General features: G+C 38.0%; 1 protein-coding gene across 1 annotated transcript; it reads right to left on the bottom strand.

Annotated features, from left to right (window-relative positions):
• Nucleotides 1–1,599: 1,599 nt before the first annotated feature.
• igf1 (insulin-like growth factor 1) lies at nucleotides 1,600–17,278 on the bottom strand. The gene is made up of 5 exons (XM_082168138.1): nucleotides 16,854–17,278; nucleotides 15,446–15,605; nucleotides 7,445–7,626; nucleotides 7,132–7,167; nucleotides 1,600–5,449 (listed from the first exon to the last, which is right to left on the bottom strand). Exons 1-5 carry the CDS (start codon nucleotides 16,899–16,901, stop codon nucleotides 5,390–5,392), a joined length of 486 nt encoding a protein of 161 aa, XP_082024264.1. The 5' UTR covers nucleotides 16,902–17,278; the 3' UTR covers nucleotides 1,600–5,389.
• Nucleotides 17,279–25,969: the final 8,691 nt, after the last annotated feature.

Genomic DNA, 25,969 nt, shown 5'->3' with positions numbered 1-25,969 from the left:
ACTACTGTGGGGAAGTTTGGGAATGGGAGAAAGAACTGAATTAGACCACAAGGTCATTGAAAAGACAATAGCACACGTAAGATGAATGAGCTCGAAGCTTCAGTTTCAGGGTTAGGTCCAGGAACCGTGTCCTTAGATGCACTCGGCACTCTGAGAGCTACAGTAGGCCTGGTCTGGGGGAAATACACAAGCTTGCTTTCTAGCTAGAATCCCTCTGAACTTGACCAGCAGATGGGAAGCTGCTGCCTTCAAACAGCTGTCTTTGGTTAACATTGCTGGATGGCATATGGAATGGTGGTACTGGCATTTTGTGCGTGTGAGAAGTGTACATTGCTGTTGTCATAATAGACTAGAATGTCATTGGAACATTGCAAGATTTCATAGGATTAAAAGTGTTTTCATGGAGTGTGGTTTGGACGTGCAGTATCTACTGATTGTTTATGTTCTTGGCTGACTTTTTTGTACAATCCTATTGTTTTTTTGTTCGTTTTTAAAAAAAAGAGAGCAAATACATAATTTGTTGACTTCTTTTATTGTACTTTTATGGCACTTTTTATGACATCATGGAGATCTGGTCACCATTTAGCTTCACCATATGGAAAAGAGTAGGCCGAACATTCTGTCGGGTTTGAAATGGCATCAGCTTGAGTAAATTATTGATCTTTCCCTTTAACAAAGGTGTAAAATTACATGCAATTAGCAGATGTTTGTAATGTATTTTTTTGTGCAGACCAAGTTGGAGGTAGCATAGACCAAGTCCGGTTTGGATAATCTATTACAATTCTAGAAAGGTTATTCAATGGTTTCTCTGGTTTTGCAGAGAATCCAGAACTATTTGCAGACTGTAATTTGTCTAATTGGGCATAATAATTGATTTGGTATTACAAGGAAAAATGGATGAAATTAAGATTCAAAATAACATTGAGACAACGCCTGCCAGCCGCCTGCTCCACATTTCAAATTATGTCTGCTGAACGTAAGCCAGGTGGCCAATTTATTTATTAAAAGGCTTGATTGTTCCACTATATATCCATTAAAAAGTGCTGACAGCAACCAAGAAGCTTTGTCCCGTCACTGAGTACCTCCTAGAAAGAGCTGAATGTGCAGCCGTCTTGTCAGTACAGCCACTGCCTGATTTGTTTGTCTTGGCGGAACTTCATATTTTAGGAAGTATCACTTTGTCATGCGGCTAATGTGCAGTTTTAGGGCATTAATGTACGATTTGGCAAAAGTTACACCTTCATCACTTTTTGGAATCCAAGGTGCTTCGCAAGGGGCAAGAACATTGCTTTCTCTGCTTGAAAGACTTTTTAAAATCTAAATTTTTGGAGCTTCATTTGTGTTAGGTTTGAGTTTAAAAAAAAGTTTTTCTCTTCTGGGAAAACAAGCTAAACAATTGATGACTCATCCTGCACTAACAAACTTTTTGTCCAATCAAATGCTCTCTATAAGGAAAAGCCCATCCACCCTGAAACTGGCCAGCAAATCTGCATTTGTGGCTGTTTTATTGACTATTCAAGTCCTGCCCAGACTTCCTGTTCCATAAAGAAATGCAAATGTATAGTTTCTGTCATTATAATCACTCTGAGACTTCAGGTATTGACAAGTGGTTTATTCAGCAGGAATGGTGAACAATCTGTCAGTATTTTCATATTTTATACAGAAAGCAATTGAGCACCAGTAATGAAAGCCTCACAATCCCCCCCAAAAAAAAAAAAAAAAAAAAATGCTTTAATGATCAATGCCCAGAATCCTCTAATATTTGTCATTCCATACATCTGTCTCTGGATTTATGTAGACATGTTCTGATGAAAACTATCAAACACAAGCAAAGTGGCGCAAATCGCCACAGCAGTCTTAAATCCTCCATTTAATTTATGAGGAAACAGAACCACTTCAAAATAAGCATGATATTTCTGTAACAATATGTTCCTTAATGTGTCTAATTAAAGATTCAAGAAGTTTCTTCAGTGCTGCCCATGATATTAGCTACAAAGCTATAACCAACAAACCAAAGTCTTTGGTATTTTGTGAGGACCTTTTGCCAGAGGTCTATTACAATCAGATAACTTGTGCACATTACATCGATATTCTGGGTGGCTGTTGCATATGATTCTACATTGTTCTATTGTTTCTTGATGCTGATTGAGAAGATATGCACACTTTTAAAACAAAAACCGCCGAAGTACAAACAAGACAAATTTAGGTTGTCAAAAAATAGATAGTTGCCTTTTTGAACATGGCATCCATCTTGTGTACACTGTAGATGATTTATCGTCAGATGGCTAATGTGCTGTTATTTAAAACATAACCTTTCTTCATTGCACTGGTGTAATTTAAATAATTTTGGTGCAATTTTCCTATTAAACCTCCTTAGGCATATCGATAAGTAAAAACACAGGCAGGTGAAAAGAAAACCAACGGTCCTGAATGGGCTCGTACAGTGTTAGCCAAATTACACTGTTGCTAGCTGGTTGAACTGTACTGTAACTCTATTATTACTCAAGGGGAGAGAGTCTTTCTCGTCTCTGTATTACACTGAAGACAGTTTTGCCCCATTTCCTTGCCAGTTACAAATACTTAAGTTGTAGAATCAGTGCCAGGATGTCAAAATGAATGTAGTGCGCATGAAAAGCTACATTGTGATGGACAAAATCTTGGTAATGTTGGAGATTTGCAGTTCACAGTACTCTGTCAAGTTATTTGGCATAGGGACATTATGTTTCAAAAATATGAATAATTTAAAAATCGTAGAGAAAACAAAAACAGCAATTAACCATCTAGGGCTACATTTTTCTTTTTTCCATGCATTCACAGCGCTCACAAAAATACTTTCTCTCGCTTACACTGTTACCTTATTGAAATAGCTTAAAAATAAAAGAATATTATTACAATGGTGGCCACAAGGCTGTGCAAAAGGGAAGACTTCCAACATTGAGCTTCTCAAGCCGTCACCTATGTTTTCAGCCAACCCCTGCAAGTAACAAACTACAAAATAGCACCATTATACAGTGGGTTGATCTTTTATATGGTTCCGCTATATGATGCCATCACATATGATTATGGTTAGAGAATGCAAAGGTTAATATAGGTTTAATATAGATACAGAGTAAACAGTGTGGGTTGACATGATCCGATGGGTTCAGAAAAGAGGAAAACACCATGCAGAGGGACTGTGAAAACACCCCGCGACCCCTCTGACAGCCACTTGAAGTGGTGTGTAGAGGGATAGTTCACCCAAAAACACAAATTCTGAATATTTGCTAAAACCGATTTTTGCTGTATAATGATAAAGTGACCCTGTCTATGGAGTGCAACAGCGCCTGTTCACTTTTTCAGCGGCGTTGGTTCCGGAAGTATTTTTTTCAATCATTTCTCCCATAGGGATTTCAAAAAAGTATTTGTTAAAGCGTTGTAAGTCATTAACCAAGCCAACCAGCTACGAGGTAAATCATAACACTAGGTTATGTAAAAAAGCATTTGAAAATCTGCATTTAACGGCTTTTTTGAGGGAAAGAACTACAATCCCTGAAGCATTGCGAACAGCATAATCAAATAAAAAATTGAGAAATTCATATATAAACAATATATTTTAAGTTTATTGCAAAATATGCATTTCTATCGAAATATTCAAATATTTTGAGAGTGTAGGGAGATGTCATTCGCAGTACTTCATGGGAGTGGGTGAGGCTAAAGAGATCTTTTGGCACGTTTTGCTTATTCTGACTCTCTGATTGGTGGATTTATTTACTTATTTTAATTTCATTTTTGTGATGGCTTTAACAAAAGCAAATACTATCGATTAACAGCATAGCTGTTAACATAGCTCACAGTAAGGCTGTCTTTAAAGGTTTATAAGTTATTGTTAAAAATCAATTTCCTTATGGAGAAAATTAATGGAGTTTTTACTTCCGGAACCCAACTGTTGCACTCTATAAAGCTCCAAAATGGACAAAATTAACATGATAAAACACAATTCCTGTATTCTTTAGGTGTGAAATGCAGAAATGCAAGTCGTAGAATTTTTTTTTACCTTTATAGATTCCCATTTCCGCTTCAGAGAAAAAAGTTAATCGTGAGAATTGTTTTATGAGAAATGGTCACATTGTGGGCCATAAAGTTGTATTATGTATAAAAAAAAAGTTGCATTTTCCTAAATATTATATTGGAAGTTAACCCATGAGAGGGTAATGTAAAATGAGTATAAACTTTTTGGGTGAAATATCCCTTTAATATAGCTAGTGAGTTGCAGTCCGGCTTATGTCACCAGTTTTTCACTATAAAGATGCAAACCTGCAACTTCCTGTTTGATGAAAAGTAGTTGCTTAACCAGATTATGTTCTTATTGATGTTCATACCTTACAATTGCTAGTAATTTTTATGTTTCTGTTGTCTTCCCTCTGTCTTTCCTGTGAGTGCTGATACACTGGTGTAAATGCATGCGGATAACTGTTCGAGTGAATGGCTTTCACCTCCCATTTTCTAATGAAGGTAAACCATGCAGTTAAAATTACTTTAAAAAAGAAGCAAAGATCCCTCACACACAATAAAAAAAAAAAAAAAACACACACAAGGTGTTTTGCAGGATGTAGGTCATGTTCTATCATTCCTAAATGTGTTCTCTAGAGCACCTCAGCGCATTTGCATAAGGCTTTTGTATAATCCCTCTTGATCTGGTCTTGCACAATGAATCAAATAAGAAAAGAGTGATTTGTATTTTAAACGTCATCTTTCTGTGCAGCCGTACTTCAGATTTGCAAGGGTTTCATCTGGTATAAACTGTCTAGACAGCCTTTCTTGTCAACACAGTCCGTGATCTCACTGCGAACTCCTCTCTTGGCAGCGGAGCTTCTAACATTTCGCATAAAGGCAGCACGTTTGCCTGCAAAAAAATGGTTTTTCAGATAAAAATATTACAGCTTTCTTCCACTAGATCCAGATTGTGATAGGAATTATAAGTAACTTAATGCGTGTGGGGCATCAATAGTCACCTATTACTTCTGTTCCAGTGGCCATCCATCAGAATTCAGTGGAATACGGACATTTAATAGGTGCTGCGAACTAGAGAAGGGCCAATTTATAGGGCTCTGACACATTTTTTTGCCACTTTAAAAAGATTTCGGCATCCGTTATGTGCAACCGTTCACACAAGGAGGATAAACAGTTATTATTTGACTCTTTATAGCAGCTAATTTAGTATTTTCCCCCAGTATAGAATGGTGCAGTGCATGGAAATCATCAGATATTCAGTAATTCTTTTTTTTTCTTTTTTTCTTCTTTTTTTTTTTTACAGTGGAGCACGCCCCTGGAAGACCAGTCTTTCTTTCATCCCGTTTTCCACTATCCAACAGTTTCGCTTGTCTCTCTTAGCCGTTCCCCCCGCTGTCCTCTACATGCGATAGTTTCTGCCCCCTGTGTTTCCTCGGCTTGAGTTCTTCTGATTAACCTCCTGAAAATAAGAAAGAGAAAGCCAGTAAATGTCGGTTCAGATGATGAGAAGTAACGCAAAAAGCCGAACCAAGGAGAGCAGAACGGCTGTCGCTGCCCGTAACAACACAGCTGTTTGGTGAACGTAGTGTTATTTCATAATGCTGAGGAAATCTACTGTCAAAGCAACACATCAAAGCTTTCACCGCAGCAAGATTAATAAGTGTAATTCACGAAAGCTAAGCTGGGAATGAAACCGCATGCAGGGAGTGGAGGAGAAAGGCCGGCATGAGGGTCCAGACTCTGAACTCAGTGTGCAGACTTCTAAGGTGACCTTAGACTCGGCTTCCAGCGCATTACGTATGGGTGCAGAAATATGTCTGCGGAGAGCGTATGCAGGTCTACCACAAAAACCACTTAGGCAGTTCACTTGCTAATGGTTTTCTTTTTCGAGAGAGGACAACTGAGAGCACTTAAAAGGATGGCCCACATTTGGGCAGCGGGGGTGAGGGAAGAGCTGTTTTTTCCTTAGTATGTATCGTAGCACAATGCACTGCCATTCTGAGATGACGTAAAGGGGTAGCTCAACAATTTTTTTTATTTCTGTCATCATTTACTCACCCGTTTCAAGACCGTATGACTTTCTTTCTTGAGTGGACCACAAAAGAAGACATTTTGTAGAATGAGTCGGTTGCTCTGTTCCGTGCAATTGTGAAAGTATCATAAAAGTGGTCCATATAACTTATGTGCTATTACAAGTCTTCTGAAGCCATATAATAGCAAATTTTAAGTCATTATTCACTGATCTTTCCCGCCATGAGCTGGTAACAGCTGGATATCTACAACTGGATCATTGAATTTATGGATCAATGGATTTAATTCAAGATCTGACTCAAAATAATTAGTTTGGATATTGCAATTTCAGTTACACGAAATTTAGGGCGGATGTCAAGATTTTCAGCAAAGAATAGCTTAGATTTTGGTCTGTTTTTCACACAACGCTGTTGTGATGGCTTTAGAAGAACGAAACAATATGAGTTGTGAACCACTTTATGGTACTTCAGAGGTGTGTGTGTGTGTGTGTGTGTGTGTGTGTGTGTGTGTGTGTGTGTGTGTGTGTGTGTCTGTCTGTGAGTGTGTAATTTTAGAGCTTAAAAATGCGTCTTTTGCACTGGAAAAAAAATCTTAGTGTTTCTCTTGTTTTCCAGTACAAGTATCTACACATTCTTAAATCAATATACATTTCATTTAAGTGAATTTATGCTTAAAACAAAATATATGCCAAATATCTGGGTAAATAAACACCAATTAAATTTGAGTGAAAACAGTATTATTTTTCTTACTCTATTGACAGATATTTTTTTCTTGTTTTAAGAAAAAACTCACTTAATTTTGATCAGTTTTTCAGAACATAAGACTTGAAATGATATCTTATGTTGTTTTGCTTTTCAAGTAAATATACCTTGATTTTAAGAATGTTTCGATATTTGTACTGGAAAGCAAGACAAATACACTGCGAAAGATCTTTTGCAGTGTGTTTACCACAAAAATAGCAGTCATACTGGTTTGGAACAACATTAGGGTGAGTCTATGACAGAATTTTACAGGCTCAATAAAAATGCACTAAACTTAAACGTTGTTATAATTCAAGCACTCTCATGCACATACCCAGCACTGTTAATTACGGCTCGCTCTCAGACTTACCTTACAGGAAGAGTGGCTATGTCCAGATATAGGTTTCTGCAAGGGAACACAATCAGCACAGTTATGAACTAATATCAACCAAATTAGTCAACTGATGTTGCATCAGCATTATATATTCATAAATTGTCCCAAGGTCTGTCCCAAGGTTTTACAGAAATGTACGATTGTATCAAATGCTCTTTTGACCCCTTCGCTAAGCCCCACCTTAAAAATGGTGCTGACCAATGGTACAATAATGGTACAAATGACAAATAACCAAGGAGGTGAAGCTTAGCAAAGGGTCACTTTTGACATCACAAGCGTGGCTGCACACCTTTGCTGTCCTGGTGATGTCCGTGTGCCGTTGCGCTCGTAGGGATCGTGGAGTTTTGCCGGTTTTCACAGGTGCACAGTACATCTCAAGGCGCCGCAGTTCGCAGCTCTGAAAGCAGCATTCGTCAACAATGCCGCGGTTGTGCGACCGTCTCGAACTAGGCCCATATCCTGTTGGTTTGCCTGTTGGATGCATAGGAATAACATTAAGAAATAGCCTTCTGTATGGCGAGAACATCTGATACACATAAGAAAAGCGAAAGCCCTCCTGTAAATCTTCACTGTGAGGGAGGTTCTGCACTTAATGGCGAGTTTAAATTCTGTCCTATCTAAGGTACGTTAAATAAAAGCCTGTGCCTGTCATCACATCGAGTTCAAGCCCTTTATCCATTTTATTATTGGCGTGGCACCAGCTCATGAGGAACAATTACAGCCCGCAAGGTCATGCTCTGAAACGCTAAATCTCAAAAACGTACGGTTGTAACCTGTGGCTAAGAGCCCGGTCATGAGAGCTATAATAGCTTAGTGTAGCAGCCAGACCGTAGCTGTGATTCTTCAGATATATGGACGTGTTAATGACATGAATTTACAGGGTATCACTTTGCACAGAGTGGACCCTTCTTGGCAAGCCTCCTAGTTAAATGGAGGTCACACTGACACAAATGTTTAGAATATCACGTTTTGCAGTTTAAAACCTGATATCTTAAACTAGCTGGGAGGCCAGGTTCGGCCCTTGAGGGGGTCAAATCAACCTAAGGAGAAAAATTCCCTGCTCAGCACCACTTATGAGAATAACAATGTTCCTAGTAGACCAGGATGAACCGTGAACTTTCCCCTGTGTGCTTGTTAATGTCACTGCTGAACTAGGTGATAATTACCCATGTGAAAGAACATGAAAATGAAACTGCCTCATGGGTATAAAATTTTGTGTGCTGCAAATGAGGTCAATGCACTATTATAAAATGTCCTAGACATTATGTTTAACGATGAGGTTGGGCTACTTAACGCGTAGAATTCGGGATTTGGGTTGTCTGATCCCAAACAACAGATTTATGTTAAAGGTAGCACTCAGACACCTGACTAAGTTAGTGTTTCTTTGTCGCCAAATCACGGTGGCCTTAAAAAAATATCCCACTCTCCATTTACAAGTCACCACTTACATAGGGCAATATAGGCTTTTCCCAGTTACCAAATTAAATAATAATAATAATTTAATATGGCATTTACAAGAAGGAAATGCCTTTCCCTTTCAGAGTTAATAGCTCTTGGCTTGCAGGGCTGCCAGTGCTGACAAAATGCATTAACTTCTGCTTTGCACTTGCTGCACTCTGACAGTGTTGTTTTGGAAAGAGAGGTGCTCTAATTCTGACAAACATGCATCCCTGCAGACTGCATGACTCTTGGGTGCCGAACATGTTTGGGAGAATAGGGGGCGCTGTTATATTCAAATACAATTGAGTTTTATGTAGGACACTGTTAGTTGAAGAATTGTTTGCACACTTGATGTCCTTTTTTAGATTTTTAATTAGATTTCAGTTATTGAGTATAATCAAAAAATATTATTATTATCTGACACTATTTTGTCAGTGTTTTGTGCCTGTAATAATGCCCAGATTCTTTTTGAATACCAGGCTTTGACTTGTACAATTACAAAATGCAAGAATCTCTCATCGTTTGTTATTGTTGACATATTGAACTAAATATAAAATTTTCCTCTCAGATTCAGGGGTTCTTTTCTATTTGTGAGCTATGTGGCCATATAAAACGCAAACACGCACACGCACAAAATCAGAATTATCTTGCTGTAAACCAATCCGTCAGGTTTTCACAAACCGGTAAAATGGTTTTCTGGATGATTTTTCTAAACCCTTTCTAAAAAAAAAAACTCAAAAAATAAACATCTGCTGTTTTCCTCAAAATAGCTCATATGACCCTTCATGAAATCCATTGAGTGGCGGTCCAAAAGGTGCAATAAACAACAAAAGCAGCTCTTATAATGCAGTGTAATCGGTTTAAATAGGTTTTTAGAGATTTGAAGTGCTGAATTTTAAGAGGTCAAAGTTGTAATCCTAAAATAAGGTTATTGTTAGATCAGCCATGATCCAGCACTGGTCTGCAAATCTGTTTTCATGTTTTGTTCTTTTTATCAGTATGACGAGCAGATAATAGTCTTGTATGTTTTTCATTTTCCATATAAATTGTCCACAGATTAGGTCATACATTTATTGAAGATTGTTGCAATGTTGGATAGATTATCGGCTCAGCTGACAGTCTTCCATCCCCTCCCCCAGTAAAACCATCAACCCATTCACAACATTGTGAGAGACCTGTGAGACCTTTGGAAAGCATATCTCCATCACAGTGATTAAGATCAATGTGCCGTCTGTTTCAGTGTTGCAAAAGAACAAACGTTTGTGTTCCCACACTTTTGGGTTAACACCTTTGCTTCCAACTAAACAGACGCATCAGGACGTGTACATTCCAATGAGGAACACCGCTGGAAAGAAGCTGACTTTTATAGCCATGCTAAGGTTATTGAAGAACAGGGAGTTCTTGGAGCTGCTGCCATAAGCTGCCTGCATAGTGTCAGGAAGTTTACTGTTCACTGGGGACTATGAAAGCTGCTATAGTCCTGGAAACTACCTCTTTATCAATGGCACCACAAAGAGTTTATAGCAAGATGTAGTTTCCTTCCAATTTTTTTTCCTCCTGGCTCTTTTTGCCACTGTTTACTATACAAAGAGTTGTTAGCTCTTGCAGGCATTGAGGATTGAATATGAACTGTTAGTGGTGTTTAAAGGTTGTCAACTGCCAAGTAACGTTTTACTGTTTATGTCAAAATGCTTTTAAATGTTCTAACCAGATTATTGTGCTGATATAGGCCTATTATTGTTGTTGTTGTCTATTTAAATGTTAGATAAAAAGATATTTCCTTGTGGTTTTCCCAGTCAAAAATGACTGGCCTACAAAAACAAAATAGCTTATAAACCTATCGTTATGCTATATTATCACCAAATATCAAATTCAATCTTTGTCAACTTATTTTGACAAATTCAATCTGAGCCTCATTGTTCTGAGGATAAAGTTGAATTGATCAAAGTTAATGATCTTACGATCTCTGTGAAAAAGAAAGCCTATAATACTCAAAATAGTTTGTTTGTGTACATGACTGTGTGTATGTGCACAGTGGCGCGAGTGTGCATGTACTGTATCCACGCATGCACAGGTCCAAGGCCTTTATCTTTCCAAGTACACATGTACAGTAGTGTATGTGTGAACATAAACATGATGAACATGCTTCTGAACACTGGATGTTTCTCTTATTTTCGATTTCCCCCATCCTCCCATCATTTTTGACCAATTCAAGCTCAGAGGAACAATGAGGCCTACAATGTAGTCAGTTTAAAAAAATATACAAATACAAAAACTATCGTAATTGAAAGAAAACAAGTTGACAAAAAGGTTGAATCCAATATTTGGTGATTGAAAGATTGATAAGCAATTTTATGTAGGCTGGTCATTTTTGACCGGGAACTTCAAAAGTGTGAATTTGTGCCATTTTGTACAAGATAAAAGAAATTTCAATACAAACTTCCTGGTTAAACATTAAAGGTGGTATCAGTGATTTCAGGCCCAAAAATATTTTTATCACATTCATCTAATCTTTCCTAACGATCCGCTAGCTGCCCGCCCCATAAGCATGCCGTAAAAAAAACGCGTCTCTGTAGGCAGCCTAGGCTCTGAGATCTGCACACAAAAACAAATGGTTTAGCCAAACACTCAAAACCAAAACAAATAGTGTTCCAACCAATCACCGACAGGGGGAGGGTGTTGTGAGGTTTTGAGCCAGCTTTTTCTTCAGCTCTGACTTCGCGTGCAGCCGTGAACGAGCACAAAACCTCACAGCAGCCTCCCCCTGTCGGTGATTGGTTGGAACACTATTTGTTTTGGTTTTGAGTGTTTGGCTAAACCATTTGTTTTTGTGTGCAGATCTCAGAGCCTAGGCTGCCTACAGAGACGCGTTTTTTTGACGGCATGCTTATGGGGCGGGCAGCTAGCGGATCGTTAGGAAAGATTAGATGAATGTGATAAAAATATTTTTGGGCCTGAAATCACTGATACCACCTTTAAAGCACATTAGTGTGATAAACAGTGCATTTTTTTCCATATTTTATCGAATATTGTCAAAATTATCCACAGATTCTGCTTTTTTCACACAAAAACTGGGGTGTAAAGCTCAGATCAATGAGGCCTACGATCAATCAGTTCCAAAAATAAATACATAACCTGATTAAATGAAAAGAAAACAAGCTGACAAAAAAGATTGAATCCAATATTTGGTCCTAATATAGCACACAGAGAGATTTATAAGCGATTTTTTTTTTCTGAAAGTTGCATTTAAAATCCTCTTGGCTCAGAAATCCAATTCCCATGTATATGTAGTCTTGATGGGCGCTTAGCTTTGGTGAGAAGTATTTGTTTGTGTCTCTTGTAAATCAGACACAGCAAAAGCTTGAATATCAGGCTTTGTGGTTCAAAAACTACTTCTTCTCACCCAAAAAGTGCTGGCCATAGAATACACAGTGCCCTCTGCAACGTGTTTAAGTCCAGTAGAACAACGGAGCAGGAGGGGGCAGGGGGCATCCTGATCATCCTGTAATCCCCTATAATCTGGTGCTGCTCTAGGACAAGAGCCAAGCCTGACTGTGTGCTGTTGATGTGTTCTTCTCTCCAGCTGCTTCAAATATAATGAAACCAGACAAACAAAACTGAAAAGTAGTCCTATCACTGACGTTCGTGACCAAACGTCCATTCTGTTTTGCAAACTTTACTACTGAGTGGAGGTCACCCGCAGTCTTTCATCATTTATTGATTAACAATGCGTAATAATGTTGGAATGATCATATTTGCAAGTTGAGGGCACATAAACACCAATGCCGGTCATCCCAATACGCAAAGTTTTTGATTTTGGTTTCCAACGATTATGTAAACTTGACAAATTGTGATTTTACTGCGTATACTGAGCCAAAACTTTCCACGTTCCCGGTGTGTTTGTGTCTCGGGAATGGGAATGCATCACGAGGTACGCGCTCAGGCTGTTGGCAGACGTCAGAGGTGCTTTGCTGCAAATGATGACTACACAGTTGAATGACCATGGAAGGAAAGGGCAGCTTTATGTCAGCACAAACACGTCTGGCCACGAAGTGCCCTTTGTAATAAGCAGGATGATGTGTTCCAGCATACCTCCCTCGTTCCGGAGTCCCGCTCCTCTCCAATAACCCCTTAGAACCGAAGACAATCTGGGATGAGACTGCGGCTGAGGCATTTCAACGACAACCGAGGATTTCTAGGTCAGGCTAACAGTTGGAAAAACTGACTACACTGTCAGTTTCTTCTTCTTCTGCTTCTGCGTCTTCCTCTTTTCAATGTCTTCAAAAGACCACATTTGGTTTCAATAATAAAAAAAAATTCCATGAGTAGCATTTCAAGATGATATTTTTATATCAAGATGATCAAATCTGAAGTATTGAAATGTGAGTGGAGTTCCTGCACTGGCAGTGACAAGGGAACTGGTGAAATGGGTCGCACTGAACAATCGCCGGACACTGTGTCACTGAACACAATGCTGCTTGCTGCTTAGATGAATCCAGTTTGTTTATGGGTTCATGTGTTTGATACCAGTCTGTTTAAAAGTAACTTTAATTATATTACTAATGATATCCAATATAATAAGTGTTAGAAAGTTGGGGTGGTTGGGGCCCACAAGAAATTCCTTTAAGTTTTATATTACATACTAGGTCAAAGTCAAATGATCTGTATAAAATCGTCTATTTGCTCTTCACCGAATCTGTCACGCTGATGCAATAATTTCACGGAAAGTTCAGATTAGCATAAACATATTTATTTTGGGCTCTGTACTGACAAAACAAACACATGTCCATTGACAGCCATGAGCGATCCAGCCAGCTCCTTTGTGACCACTAAAAGCTCAAATGTTGTTGACTGGAAACTTAAAATGTCAACTCTAACTTGAAGTTCAATCTTGCTTCGCTTTAAGTGAATAAAATGTGTCTCCTTAGAATCGGTGGGTTCTGTCCACTTGTCAAAATAATCACTTCATACGTCCTCATCAGTGGCCTGAGACTCACGTACTTTCTCGAGCCATTTGCACATCGTAAATATCTCATCTGGTAATTCAAACTGATAACAATATATGTGGAAAACTTTAAAACAGCATAGCTGCACAATGTGATGGAACTGGTCTCATTTGGGCAAATGTCATAGACAGGGCAATTGATTTTTCAGAAAATAGGAATAGTCTAAAATTAGAAACAGTTTCTGATCCAGTTACTGCTGCTGAGTGGACATTGCAAAATAGTTATCCGGTTTGAGTTTTTTCAAGCAACCTGGCCTTAAAAAGATAGTTCACTCAAAAATGAAACTCATTGCGTCATGTTATTCTGCATATTTCATGTTGTTTAACAGGATGCAAAAAATACCAGCCAGCATGTGACCGACCTTCAACATTGAAATGTGGTAGAGTTGTACAACTATGTAGCATTTTTTTCAATGTTGAAAGAATGTTTAATGCTAAATGTTGTAAAAAGGTTAACAAAATGCATATAAATCAACAATGAAACAATGTTGCGATATCAAAGTTCAGTTGGATTGCAGAATCTGAACAAAATTCACAGTGATTCAACATTGATCCATGATGTTGATTCACCCTTGAATAAACATTAAAATGATGGCTAGTAAAGTTATCCCATGTATCATATCTTGAGGCTGAAGATGAGATTTTCTGTTAATAACAATTTTTTTTGGGAGCTTGACAAACAATTCACCATCCTCTTTCAATGAATGGAGATGAGCAGTCAACACTTTCTGCTAAATATCTTATTTTGTGCACCACAGGAAAAAAAATCTAAATGAGTCATTAAGTAATGACAATCCAAATTTCTGGGTGAAAATCCCTTTAATCCTATAGCACTAAACACACTTAGGAATCAAAATAGATCATCCTGTTAAACGTTAACATTAACTGACTAATAAATAATTGAAATAAATTTGAATTGAATTGCATGCTCAAGTTAAAGTCCATAAAGTGTATGAACAAAGTGTAACAGAACTCTCTCTGCCTTCTGCTGATTGGGACAACTCAAGAGTCAGCAACTCTCATGGGTTGTGGAAAAAAAGAGATTTAAGTCTAGGATTCAAAATGGTTTTCTTTGGGTAGTCCTCTACTCAGTTGGAAATAAGATGTGCACTACATTCATTTGCCCTGCCTACTCGTGTCTGCCAAATTCCAGCAACCTCATTTTTTGGGCAAAGCAGCTGGCTGATCTTCTTTAAATGTAATACACAAGCATCAGTCAGAGCATTTCTTTCAGCTGCCTCTTGGCATTGCAACTGCTCACCTTACAACCATCTAAAGTGAAGCAGCATTCACATTACATACATAATGACATATGTATTTCAGAGTGAAAAAGGATAATTAATTTGTTTCCCCTTTGAGAAAATGGATGTTACATACCAGAAAGCATGTGGTTGATGGGAATGTTTGAAAAGTGAGGGATTTGTGATGTCAGGCGATTAGGAAAGTCATTTTAGAGGTGGAGCAATGCAATTATATGTTTAATATATTTTGATGAAAGCTTATAAACATTTATATTATATGCACCGATTGATCGTGCAGACCAGAAACTTGCATTGACATGTAGCCTAGTGCAAATGTAGGGTATTGTTAACTTTCTATCTAATATAACAGACAAAAACAGCAAAAGCAGAAAGGAGGAAACATTTTGGGAAATTGGACAGCAAGACATGAAAACTGATGCTTTTCTTATTTATGAGTGGCGCATTAGTGCATGGACACACACAGAGAGAGAGAGAGAGAGAGAGAGAGAGAGAGAGAGAGAGAGAGAGAGAGAGAGAGAGAGAGAGAGAGAGAGAGAGAGAGAGAGAGAAGAGCAGTTGATGAATAAATAAAATGTGCACTTACTGAAATAAAAGCCCCTGTCTCCACACACAAACTGCAGCGTGTCTACAAGCTCCGCCCCGCACAGCGTCTCCGGCCCCGCCTCCAGTGTCGCGGGAGTCAACGCGAGTACGCACAGCACCAGTGAGAGGGTGTGGGTGCACGAGAGACAGCGCATGGTACACTGCATCCCAGAGAGAGATGAACCAGAAATACATTAGATCTATGCACTGAAACATAATTAAAGATAATGTACATTTTCTTGGCTTTTTATTTATCTATTTATCGTTTTTAGTTTATTTACTGATGTCTTCTTTTCTCTATCTATCTATCTATCTATCTATCTATCTATCTATCTATCTATCTATCTATCTATCTATCTATCTATCTATCTATCTATCTATCTATCTATCTATCTATCTATCCACCCATCAATCCATCTGCACAGATGTTACTATCATTCATGTTTCTAAAATCTGCTTTTGCATATCAAATAGTCTGCAGAGACATGTGCCTGGATATTGAGGATCCTAAAAACAACTTCAACTCGTTGCTCATAAGAAGAATGACACACACAAAAACGATTCCATGCAAACTAAAGTTGAACTGTTCAATGCACCTGTCTATACATCTAGGATAGCCACTTTTGCGCTCTTGCCTTTAACTGAATAGTGTCTCCCAATCAGCTTTATAACCTCGTTTCTGTGGTGGCTTTACAAGTAAATTGTCCCACCTCTATCTGCACACTATCTCGCTAAAAACAGAGCACGTTATTACGAGGCACTTCTCCACGAATGCGCTCCAGCGCGCGCTTTGAAGCGCCTAGTTCTCGCCAGTGCCAATAGGATACTGCTACTTGAACCCAGTTGTCCGGTAAAAGAAGAGCGCTTTTGTAAACCATGCATTTTTGGGTTGCTTGGATAAAAGATTGGAACTGGAAAGCTGCAAAGGCGCCAAACCCAAAGAGGAAGCACTTTACATAATAAAGAGAATATAATGCGCAAACACACAACGCACAAGTAGCTATGCTGCAAAACCTTCTGCCAAAGCCCTGATTCGTGTCAACTCAGCAATATTAACTTTTAAGGGTCGTGATATAGCCTACAAGTTGGTGACTTGTGCACTGCGCAAATGTACTCCCTGGTGCATCATGATATGACTCACCATACACATCACGCAATCTGTCGTAAGTCTCAAAAGTTTGCCATAACACAGCTGTCAGATCTTTAATGTGAAATACTTGTGCGTGCACATGTCTAATGTCATGCAAATTGCGTAAAGATGCAGATTGATCATTTATCAAATTTAAAATTGAGTGCAAATTGTCTTAAAATATCATTCAGTCTATATCAATGGCTATTGCTTCACTGAGAAATCAATAATGGTTAGTCTAAGCTGCCTATTTGCTTTCAAAGGAAATAGGTTAAGTTACCTTAAAGGCATCACACCAATGCCCCTGGAAGAAATGACCGCTAGACATCCCCTTGGGTCTCCAGCAAAAGCCCAGCAAAAATGAACTTGTTTGAAGTCATTAAAAAGCGAGAAAGAGGATGAGATGCGGGCAATGTCACATCTCAATATTCCGACTTTGTTCCATTGCGCAGGCTCGTTGTGGAGAAGTGAGATTTAGCGAACGGGAGACGGATTCGGAGAGAAAATCCCTCACATTTATCTACATTACAGAGACATTTTCAACAGGAAACAGCTGGGGCAGCATTTGCCTTCTCCTCTTGCTAAGTTACTCATTAAGGATTTTGGGCACCCTGTCAAATAACGTCATCTGTTTCTTAGAATAGGCTTGAATTTGGATCTTTCTAGGACTTACTAAGAGATCAGAAACGATTGCATTGCAGAACGAAAACGAAGAGGAGAGTTAGAGAAAGTGGTGTGTTTTTAGAAAGAGACAGAAGTTGAATTTAGAGTCACTCCCATGCGTAATTTGGTCGGTGTCTTTTTCATCACTATATTCCCAGCAGACATAGGCTACATGGCAGTGTATGCATTAGGCTATGCTATACATTTAAAGAGGGTCAACTTTTTAAAAGTAATTTCTGTAGTCAGATTATTTTCGGGACTCGATTACTAAGTATTAGGTCACATATTTTTTAAAATAAAAGTTCTTGTTATAGCTATACAGTATTAATAAAATGTAAATCTAAAAGTGGTAATGGCATTATTTTTGTCAATTTGAATCTGATAAACCTAAAGAGCTCGCGCTTTTTACAAATGGTTTCCTCCTGACAAACGATTCTTTTCGCGCGCCTCTATTTAAAAGCATTAAACTCTATTTTGTAACTTTTTTTATTCTGAAACGGAAAATCATATCCATTAATGAGCTGGCGCACAAATCTCACTTAATTTATTCCATTTCCATAACCGATATGCAAAATTGATTGCTTTATTAAATGTCATTTTATTTTTGCTTCTCGACACTATTATAAATAGATAAATCGATTGCAATAATTATAAAAAAAGATTAATACATTTAGAATATATACTCGCTTAATAATAAGTATGCTTTTGCTAAATTTTTAAGTAGCCTACAATTAACTTGAATGTGTAAGTAATTTCAACTTAAATTACATAAAACTGACCAAAAAAATTAGAAAAACGTGAAAATTGCTTAACTTATTTTGATGAGTTAAAGCAATGTAAAAGCAAATGTTGTCATAACTTATTGATCATTTAATTTTTTTAATTAATTTTTTTTTACAGTTATCACATCTATGTAAAGTTATGTTATTTTTTCGGCCATTAAATAAGCTTTATTATAGAAACTCAGTTGTTTTCAAAGTAATGTTGGAACAGTAACACACGATAGTAAAGCCATAAAGTAGACTAAAGTAACAAAAAATATCAGTTCAAACCGATTATCGGTCTACTTACGCATTGTGCATATACCAGTCTGATATCTGTCGCTACACCACTGCATTATTTTTGGAATATGCTCCAAATACTTTCATCTATCATTGCTGTGATGTGACAATAAAATGATCTGATTTGATTTTGAAACTGAACCACATTATCCACACTCATCAGCGCATACATGTTTAAAACACTGCAATAACATTATCCGTGGAAAAGGGGTTGTCGACTATTTATTTGATATAACTCCTGTCTAGATGATTGATGCTTAGCCTGGCTTCTTGGGTAAGTTTTGTCAAAGTACGGTCTGGCTGACCTCAGAGGAATGAGCTCTCTCATTGCTTCAATGAACAGACATTGCTTTCACTGAGACTTGGGAGAAGATTTCTCTCCACTAATACCATCTCATAGTTTGCACGATGAGCCAATAGAAGTGCTTACATAGTACAGTCTCTCTCACACGCTCACAGAAAAGTGGTTAGAGGGGACACAGTAGTCAATGTGGAAGGACATGTTAACAGATGGCCAGAATTACTGATTCTGGAAGCTTTTTGAAACCACCCAATAACCTCCTGCTGTGTGTGGTCAGTGTTCACTGGGCAAATGAGTTAGACTGGCACAGACATGTCTGTGATGTTTTTCTCTTGCTGTTTTCTTCAAAGAACAATGATCACTGATGGTGTCGGCAATCGGTCGGCCAGCAGGATAAGGTTTTGTTCGGTGGTTAGCGATGTTGTTGAAAGACCATTGCTACAATATGGCACATGGAGAGTTGATCTGACCCTTGCAGCCTGAAGAAACGAAATCAAGGTATAGATTTAGGATGTGGCATGAAATGAAATTGTAACAAAATAGAAAACTTGTTTAACGCCACTTAACTAATAAAGTTTATATATAAAGTTATTATGCTGAGTCAACCTCTTATATTCTGTTAAAAACTCCATAGGCCTATATTTGCTGAACAACAGTGGACAATGAATCTAATTAGTATGTACAGGATGAAAAGAACATTGCAAAACTCTTTACAGATTTACTCTTCAGCAAAGCCAAATGAACGGTGAGTCACTTAAAGGACTTCTCAGCTAAGCTGACAATGGTGACATTGCAGTATCATGGTGTTCCTGAAACAGCATGGTGCTATTGGCAAGGTCATGGGTTCAAATCCCATCCTTCTCAAAAAGAAGTGCACTTAACTGTATTGAATCTGCACTTCTAATACTTCAAATCTTATAAAGTATTTACTTTAAAAAACTATACATGCAGATCATATAATATTAACAAAATAAAAGTCTACTTAAAGAGAGTACACTTTCATGACTATGTATCTTAACACACTTAAGTACGTTATTAAAAAAGTCACTTTAACGTTTTACTTTAAAGTACATTTGAAATTGTTTTGTTTTAATATTTTTTTGTCATACTTTAAAGAAGTACTCTTATTTTGATGGGTTGACTAAATTAATTATAAGTTTAACTAACTTAATTATCATTTTAACTGTATGTGTTATTTGGTATTACATTAAAAGTTAATATGTTTTAAAAGAACAAAATTGCAACTTCATCATTACAAATGTGTAATTACAAATATATTTAAATACATCACATACAAGTTTTAATAGAAATGGCATTAAAGTTTATTTTAGTTTACCATAAATACTTGTCAGTACATAAAATATAATATAAAGATGTACTAAAATTCTAATTCTTAAATTCAGCTAATTGCATTTCATTTAAACGTGAACTATAATACATTTTCATTTAATTAACATGAAATCATTACATTCAGTTTGAACTTAAGTATTTTAAAGTACATTATAGTATAGCACTATTGAATAATATGTTTAAAATCGTGAACATTAACATGAGAAGTTAAAAAGGTATTTCATTTTACATGGAGCGGGTCACCTTAAGGAGGCGGCAATTTTGAAATCACAAGACTAGCTGAATACGACTTGCATACTATTATGGTAACCCCCTGTTATTGCCCCATATGCTCACAAAATAAATATTTTGTGGCTGACTTTGAATCGAACATTTCTGCAATGGCATGGGTGACTGCTACATTCACTCCACCAGGTGTCAGTATCAAGTAGGCCTAAATAATTCCAAGACGAATGTTATATTTGAAAGCACAACATCAACCAAAAAAAATGGCATGAGTGCGTGTTTAAGCCAACTAGAAATTTTAGATGGACTCAGTCACCGAACATTTTTTAGTTGGAGAGATCTTGTTTTTTTTTTAGTAATGTAGGCCTACTTTATATGCACAGCCATGTATCATTTGAGAGAAGTCACGCAATCACTAGAAGTACTTAAGGATAAACCCTTTGAATGTGGTTCTTCTCCACAACAGCTGTGAATGGAGAGTAACAGTAAGCTGAGTTCAAGCCACAAGATCGTATTTACAGAATGAATGACTTACCCCTCCCTCCCCCCCCAGTACTGTGAGACGGCTACATGTAAAGTAATACAGTGGGTTTTGTGCTGATGCCTTGCTGTGTGTCTGAGCAAGTCTGGTGCAGTGGGCTGACCTTCTCTCTCTCCTTGCTCCGCACTGGGCAGCACTTAAATTCACTGTACCTCTGCCAGCTTGCTCTTCTTTGGAGCCGTCTGCCTGCCCGTTTGTGTGAACCCACTGACCAGGAAAAAAGTACCCCCCCTTCAGACTCTACGGAGACAATGCCTGTCACTGTTATCTGTCTGGCTCAACCTGCCTAGCCTGCTGAGTAGATGTTGAGATGGTGGTCCCCGCTGCTTCATTCAGGAACAATTTCAAATGATCTGAAGGAGGAGCATTTCATGTTGGACCATTTAGATAGTTTAGATGCAATAATATGTTGATTCCTGTTGGTACCGCGGTGCAGTGGGTGCTCGCAACACTAGAAAGTTTTGATGTTGATGACTCATGTTGTACTACACAGATTTTTATCCAATCAAATGTTTTCTAGAATGAGAATGCCCCGCCCCCTAATACCACCTGCAGCCAAACTAACAGGTAGCAAATCACACTTCTAGTTTAAACAGGAAATGCATCAATATAAGAATGAAAACTGTGTTCAACAAGTTATTTTATAGATTTATATCAGTTGATTATAGGCCTATACACTCACCTGGATTATTAGGAACACCATACTAATACTGTGTTTGACCCCCTTTCGCCTTCAGAACTGCCTTAATTCTACGTGGCATTGATTCAACAAGGTGCTGAAAGCATTCTTTAGAAATGTTGGCCCATATTGATAGGATAGCATCTTGCAGTTGATGGAGATTTGTGGGATGCACATCCAGGGCACGAAGCTCCCGTTCCACCACATCCCAAAGATGCTCTATTGGGTTGAGATCTGGTGACTGTGGGGGCCATTTTAGTACAGTGAACTCATTGTCATGTTCAAGAAACCAATTTGAAATGATTCAAGCTTTGTGACATGGTGCATTATCCTGCTGGAAGTAGCCATCAGAGGATGAGTACATGGTGGTCATAAAGGGATGGACATGGTCAGAAACAATGCTCAGGTAGGCCGTGGAATTTAAACAATGCCCAATTGGCACTAAGGGGCCTAAAGTGTGCCAAGAAAACATCCCCCACACCATTACACCACCACCACCAGCCTGCACAGTGGTAACAAGGCATGATGGATCCATGTTCTCATTCTGTTTACGCCAAATTCTGACTCTACCATCTGAATGTCTCAACAGAAATCGAGACTCATCAGACCAGGCAACATTTTTCCAGTCTTCAACTGTCCAATTTTGGTGAGCTCGTGCAAATTGTAGCCTCTTTTTCCTATTTGTAGTGGAGATGAGTGGTACCCGGTGGGGTCTTCTGCTGTTGTAGCCCATCCGCCTCAAGGTTGTGCGTGTTGTGGCTTCACAAATGCTTTGCTGCATACCTCGGTTGTAACGAGTGGTTATTTCAGTCAAAGTTGCTCTTCTATCAGCTTGAATCAGTCGGCCCATTCTCCTCTGACCTCTAGCATCAACAAGGCATTTTCACCCACAGGACTGCCGCATACTGGATGTTTTTCCCTTTTCACACCATTCTTTGTAAACCCTAGAAATAGTTGTGCGTGAAAATCCCAGTAACTGAGCAGATTGTGAAATACTCAGACCGGCCCGTCTGGCACCAACAACCATGCCACGCTCAAAATTGCTTAAATCACCTTTCTTTCCCATTCTGACATTAAGGGCGCTTTCACACTGGCAGTTTAGTGCGGACCGGGGCACGGTTCGCATGAAAAATCGTTAATGTGAACGCTGTCATCGGACCCGGGTGCGCACTAGAGTACCGAACCCGAGACTAGCTGGAGGAGGTGGTCTGAGCTCGGTTGCTCCCGAACCGTGGTGCGGTTCGCGTTAATGTGCAAGCAACACGAACTCGGGTGCGCGCTTGTTCAGGAAGTATAGTATCCCGCGCATGCGTATCACTGTCGATATCATTGTTTGATTGCGTTTGCGATGACGTAAGATCACTGCAAACGCACCTGGGTTCGATACAATTAATTGAGTGTGAAACCAGACCAACGCTGCGGGAGGCGCCGGGAACTAGCGCACTCGGGTTCGGACCGCAGCAAACGAACCCAGTGGAAAAACGCCCTCAGTTTGGAGTTCAGGAGATTGTCTTGACCAGGACCACACCCCTAAATGCATTGAAGCAACTGCCATATGATTGGTTGATTAGATAATTGCATTAATGAGAAATTGAACAGGTGTTCCTAATAATCCTTTAGGTGAGTGTATGTTGTTGTTAACGGTAAAGCCTATAGGGTGCAAAATGGCATCCCATAATGCTTGAAATGTTACCATATTTTGTGGTGAATATCTCTCAGTCGCAGTTGCTACAGTTGTACTTTTTATAATACAATTGTGTAATCAAATTATGGATTCAAAATGCACCTATTGCTAATTAAATTGATTATTCCTGCAATATATGAAATATCTTTACACCAGGCATCTATACACACAACACAAAGGACCTTTCTGATTAAGTAACTCAATACGATCCACTTCCATGATGCATTGACATTTGTGGAAACGCGGTCCTTCATTTAGCATGCGAGACAAGGACTGCCATCATTCTGTCAGCTACCATTAATAAAAACTGGACAACAATGCTTTCCTGTTGGAATTTCATAAAATGGATACTGTAAGCCTCTGAGTGGGTGAGATAGAGAGAAAGAGAGTTTGTGTCTTTGTGCAATGATTTGTTTCTCTTGTAGCTTATTTCATGATGTGTTATCAAACTGTCATCAGTCAAATGTTATGTTTTGCCATTCAGTGTTGCTATGCGGTATCAAGTTTTGAGTCTGTTTAAAAATCCTCCTCTGACTGACGTTCATGTTGGGTTTCCATGTTAGAAAGTGGTGAAATCAAAAGCTTTATGGGAAACTTCTTACCACTATTTCATACATTAAGAACAAAGTCATGGTGGGTCCCGCCTGGGAATGTCATCTGTGTAAAACGTTTGACTTGATTTTTCCACACCCAAGCTTAATGTCGATGTGTGCGTCGCTATCTTCGGAAAGAAAAAGAAAATAAGAAACACTTCACTGATACTAATTGCAAAATAAACCGCAAATCTGTTCATATAGGAACATAGGGAAAAACAAAATAAAAATTAAATAGAATAAAACAAAACAAAATAAATGCATAAATAAATAGGCATATTAATTTTATGCAGCTAATATGCATCCCATTGAACTTGTTTAGAAAATATTTGTATTATTTAATATTATTTTATTAGCCTAATATTAATAACATTTGGTGCATTTTTTATTTAATTTTGTAAGACAAAAACACCACTTGATTATTAATGGAAACTACTGTACAGTATCTTCTAGTTTTTATGTTCAGCACAGGCCATTATGACAAACCCATGCCAGCTTTGTAAGGTGCAATGAAAGTACAATCTTATCAATGGACTGCAAGTTTCAGCTTTTACACACACTGCCAAATTCTTGCCCTTTATCATATGAGTAGATGCTCACTGAACCATGTGAACAGGGAAACCTCTGCCGTAAATGAAGATGGGGCAGGGTTGGGGATGCTCTCCCCTCTTGCTGGCACAGGGGATTGGGTGGGGTGTCTCTTTACCCGCTGCCTGGCACTGGGCATTTCCAGGAGTGCGTCTTTGCCAGGCCTCAATTATGGGGGAGTCATCCAGAACATATTGTAGCAATTACAGCTCCATATAAATCAATATGCTTCTGCTTAAAAAAGTGATCTGATCCCGCAGCACGCTCTGGATCAAGTCTCCTTCAGGTCCATTTTGATTTCTGTCTCCTTTTCTAAAGGCAAGAGCATTATTTCACAGTTCGAGAATGATTAAGGTCACTGAAACCAGCTTCACATTTTTTATGTAACCATAAACCAGAGCCATCTTGGAGGTTAGTGGAAGCTATTAAGGCTAGGCTATAGTCAATTTTATTGGCAAACAAGAATTCGGTCTTAATTTGCAGCATATATATATATATATATATATATTTTTTTTTTTTTGCAATTGAAATATGTTTTATCCTAGATGACAATAGACAAAGTAAAACATCTCTCTCTCTCTCTCTCTCTCTCTCTCTCACACACACATTTATTTATTTTACTTGTGTATATATATATATATATATATATATATATATATATAGCCTATATAGACACCTGCCCACTAGCACCTCACTGCATGCATGCCTATAAATATGAATAATAGGAGTGGATGAAATCCACTAGACAATCATTATCGCTTTACAACGTTTGTTATATTACGCCATCTTGTGTAGAAAGATGGTACTGCATCTTTCACATTTCTTATTTCTTCTTCTTCTTCTTATTTAATTATTGTTATAGACGTCATCTTCATTAAATGATTATAAAATTATTAAGCTGAAAAGGCCTACAGAAACAAAGAGAAAAAAGTAGGAAAACACAATGCAATGCCTTCTTTTTTTGCTACTACATCAGTGGTCTAATGATTTACACCTAATGTCTCTGTCAAATTTTAATACCCATTTAGTTGAAAAAACAAATAAAAAAATAAAATGATTATTTAGTTGCATTTTACCTAATACCAAATTTATACCTAATACCTAATAAACTTATAATTGACCAAATATCCAGACATCTAAGCCACGCACATTTTCTGGTAGGCTATTTAAACTCTAACTGCCTTACTACCATCTATGCTAACTTTATTTGAGAAGTTTCCCTCAACCAAGTCCAAGACACTTAATTTATATATCGATACTTATAGTGATTAAAAACAATTTGAAAGGAGGAGAGTTTTACTAAGGTAGGAAAAACAGCATAGAACGTCTTTAAAGGAATTTGAGAACTGTATACACACTCATAACGCACTTGCTTAGGAAAAATAATGGTATGAAACATTAATGTATGAACAAACTTAACCAAGTGTTCCACAATATGATAGCAAATAAAATATAAAAAAAAAACATGCAAGTGTTTTTTATTATATTATATTCATATTACAGTTTTTTTCGATTGCTAAACGACAGTGGGCACAACTGGAGTCACATGTGCAAAACTCTAACTACAGTCTGCACAGCAGCAGTTCATGTGGACCAAACTCTAGTTCGTTTTTCATTGCTTGAACACAGTTTTCAAAACTCTACACACTTATCCCATGACTTTAACCACAACCTGCACAACACTGTGGATTTACAGCACTTTGTTCAAATG

Source organism: Leuciscus leuciscus, assembly GCF_965113295.1.
Source record: "Leuciscus leuciscus genome assembly, chromosome: 4".
NCBI classification, from domain to species: Eukaryota; Metazoa; Chordata; class Actinopteri; order Cypriniformes; family Leuciscidae; genus Leuciscus; species Leuciscus leuciscus.
Note: the sequence above shows the minus strand (reverse complement) of the source record. Positions and strands in the feature narration are given on the sequence as shown.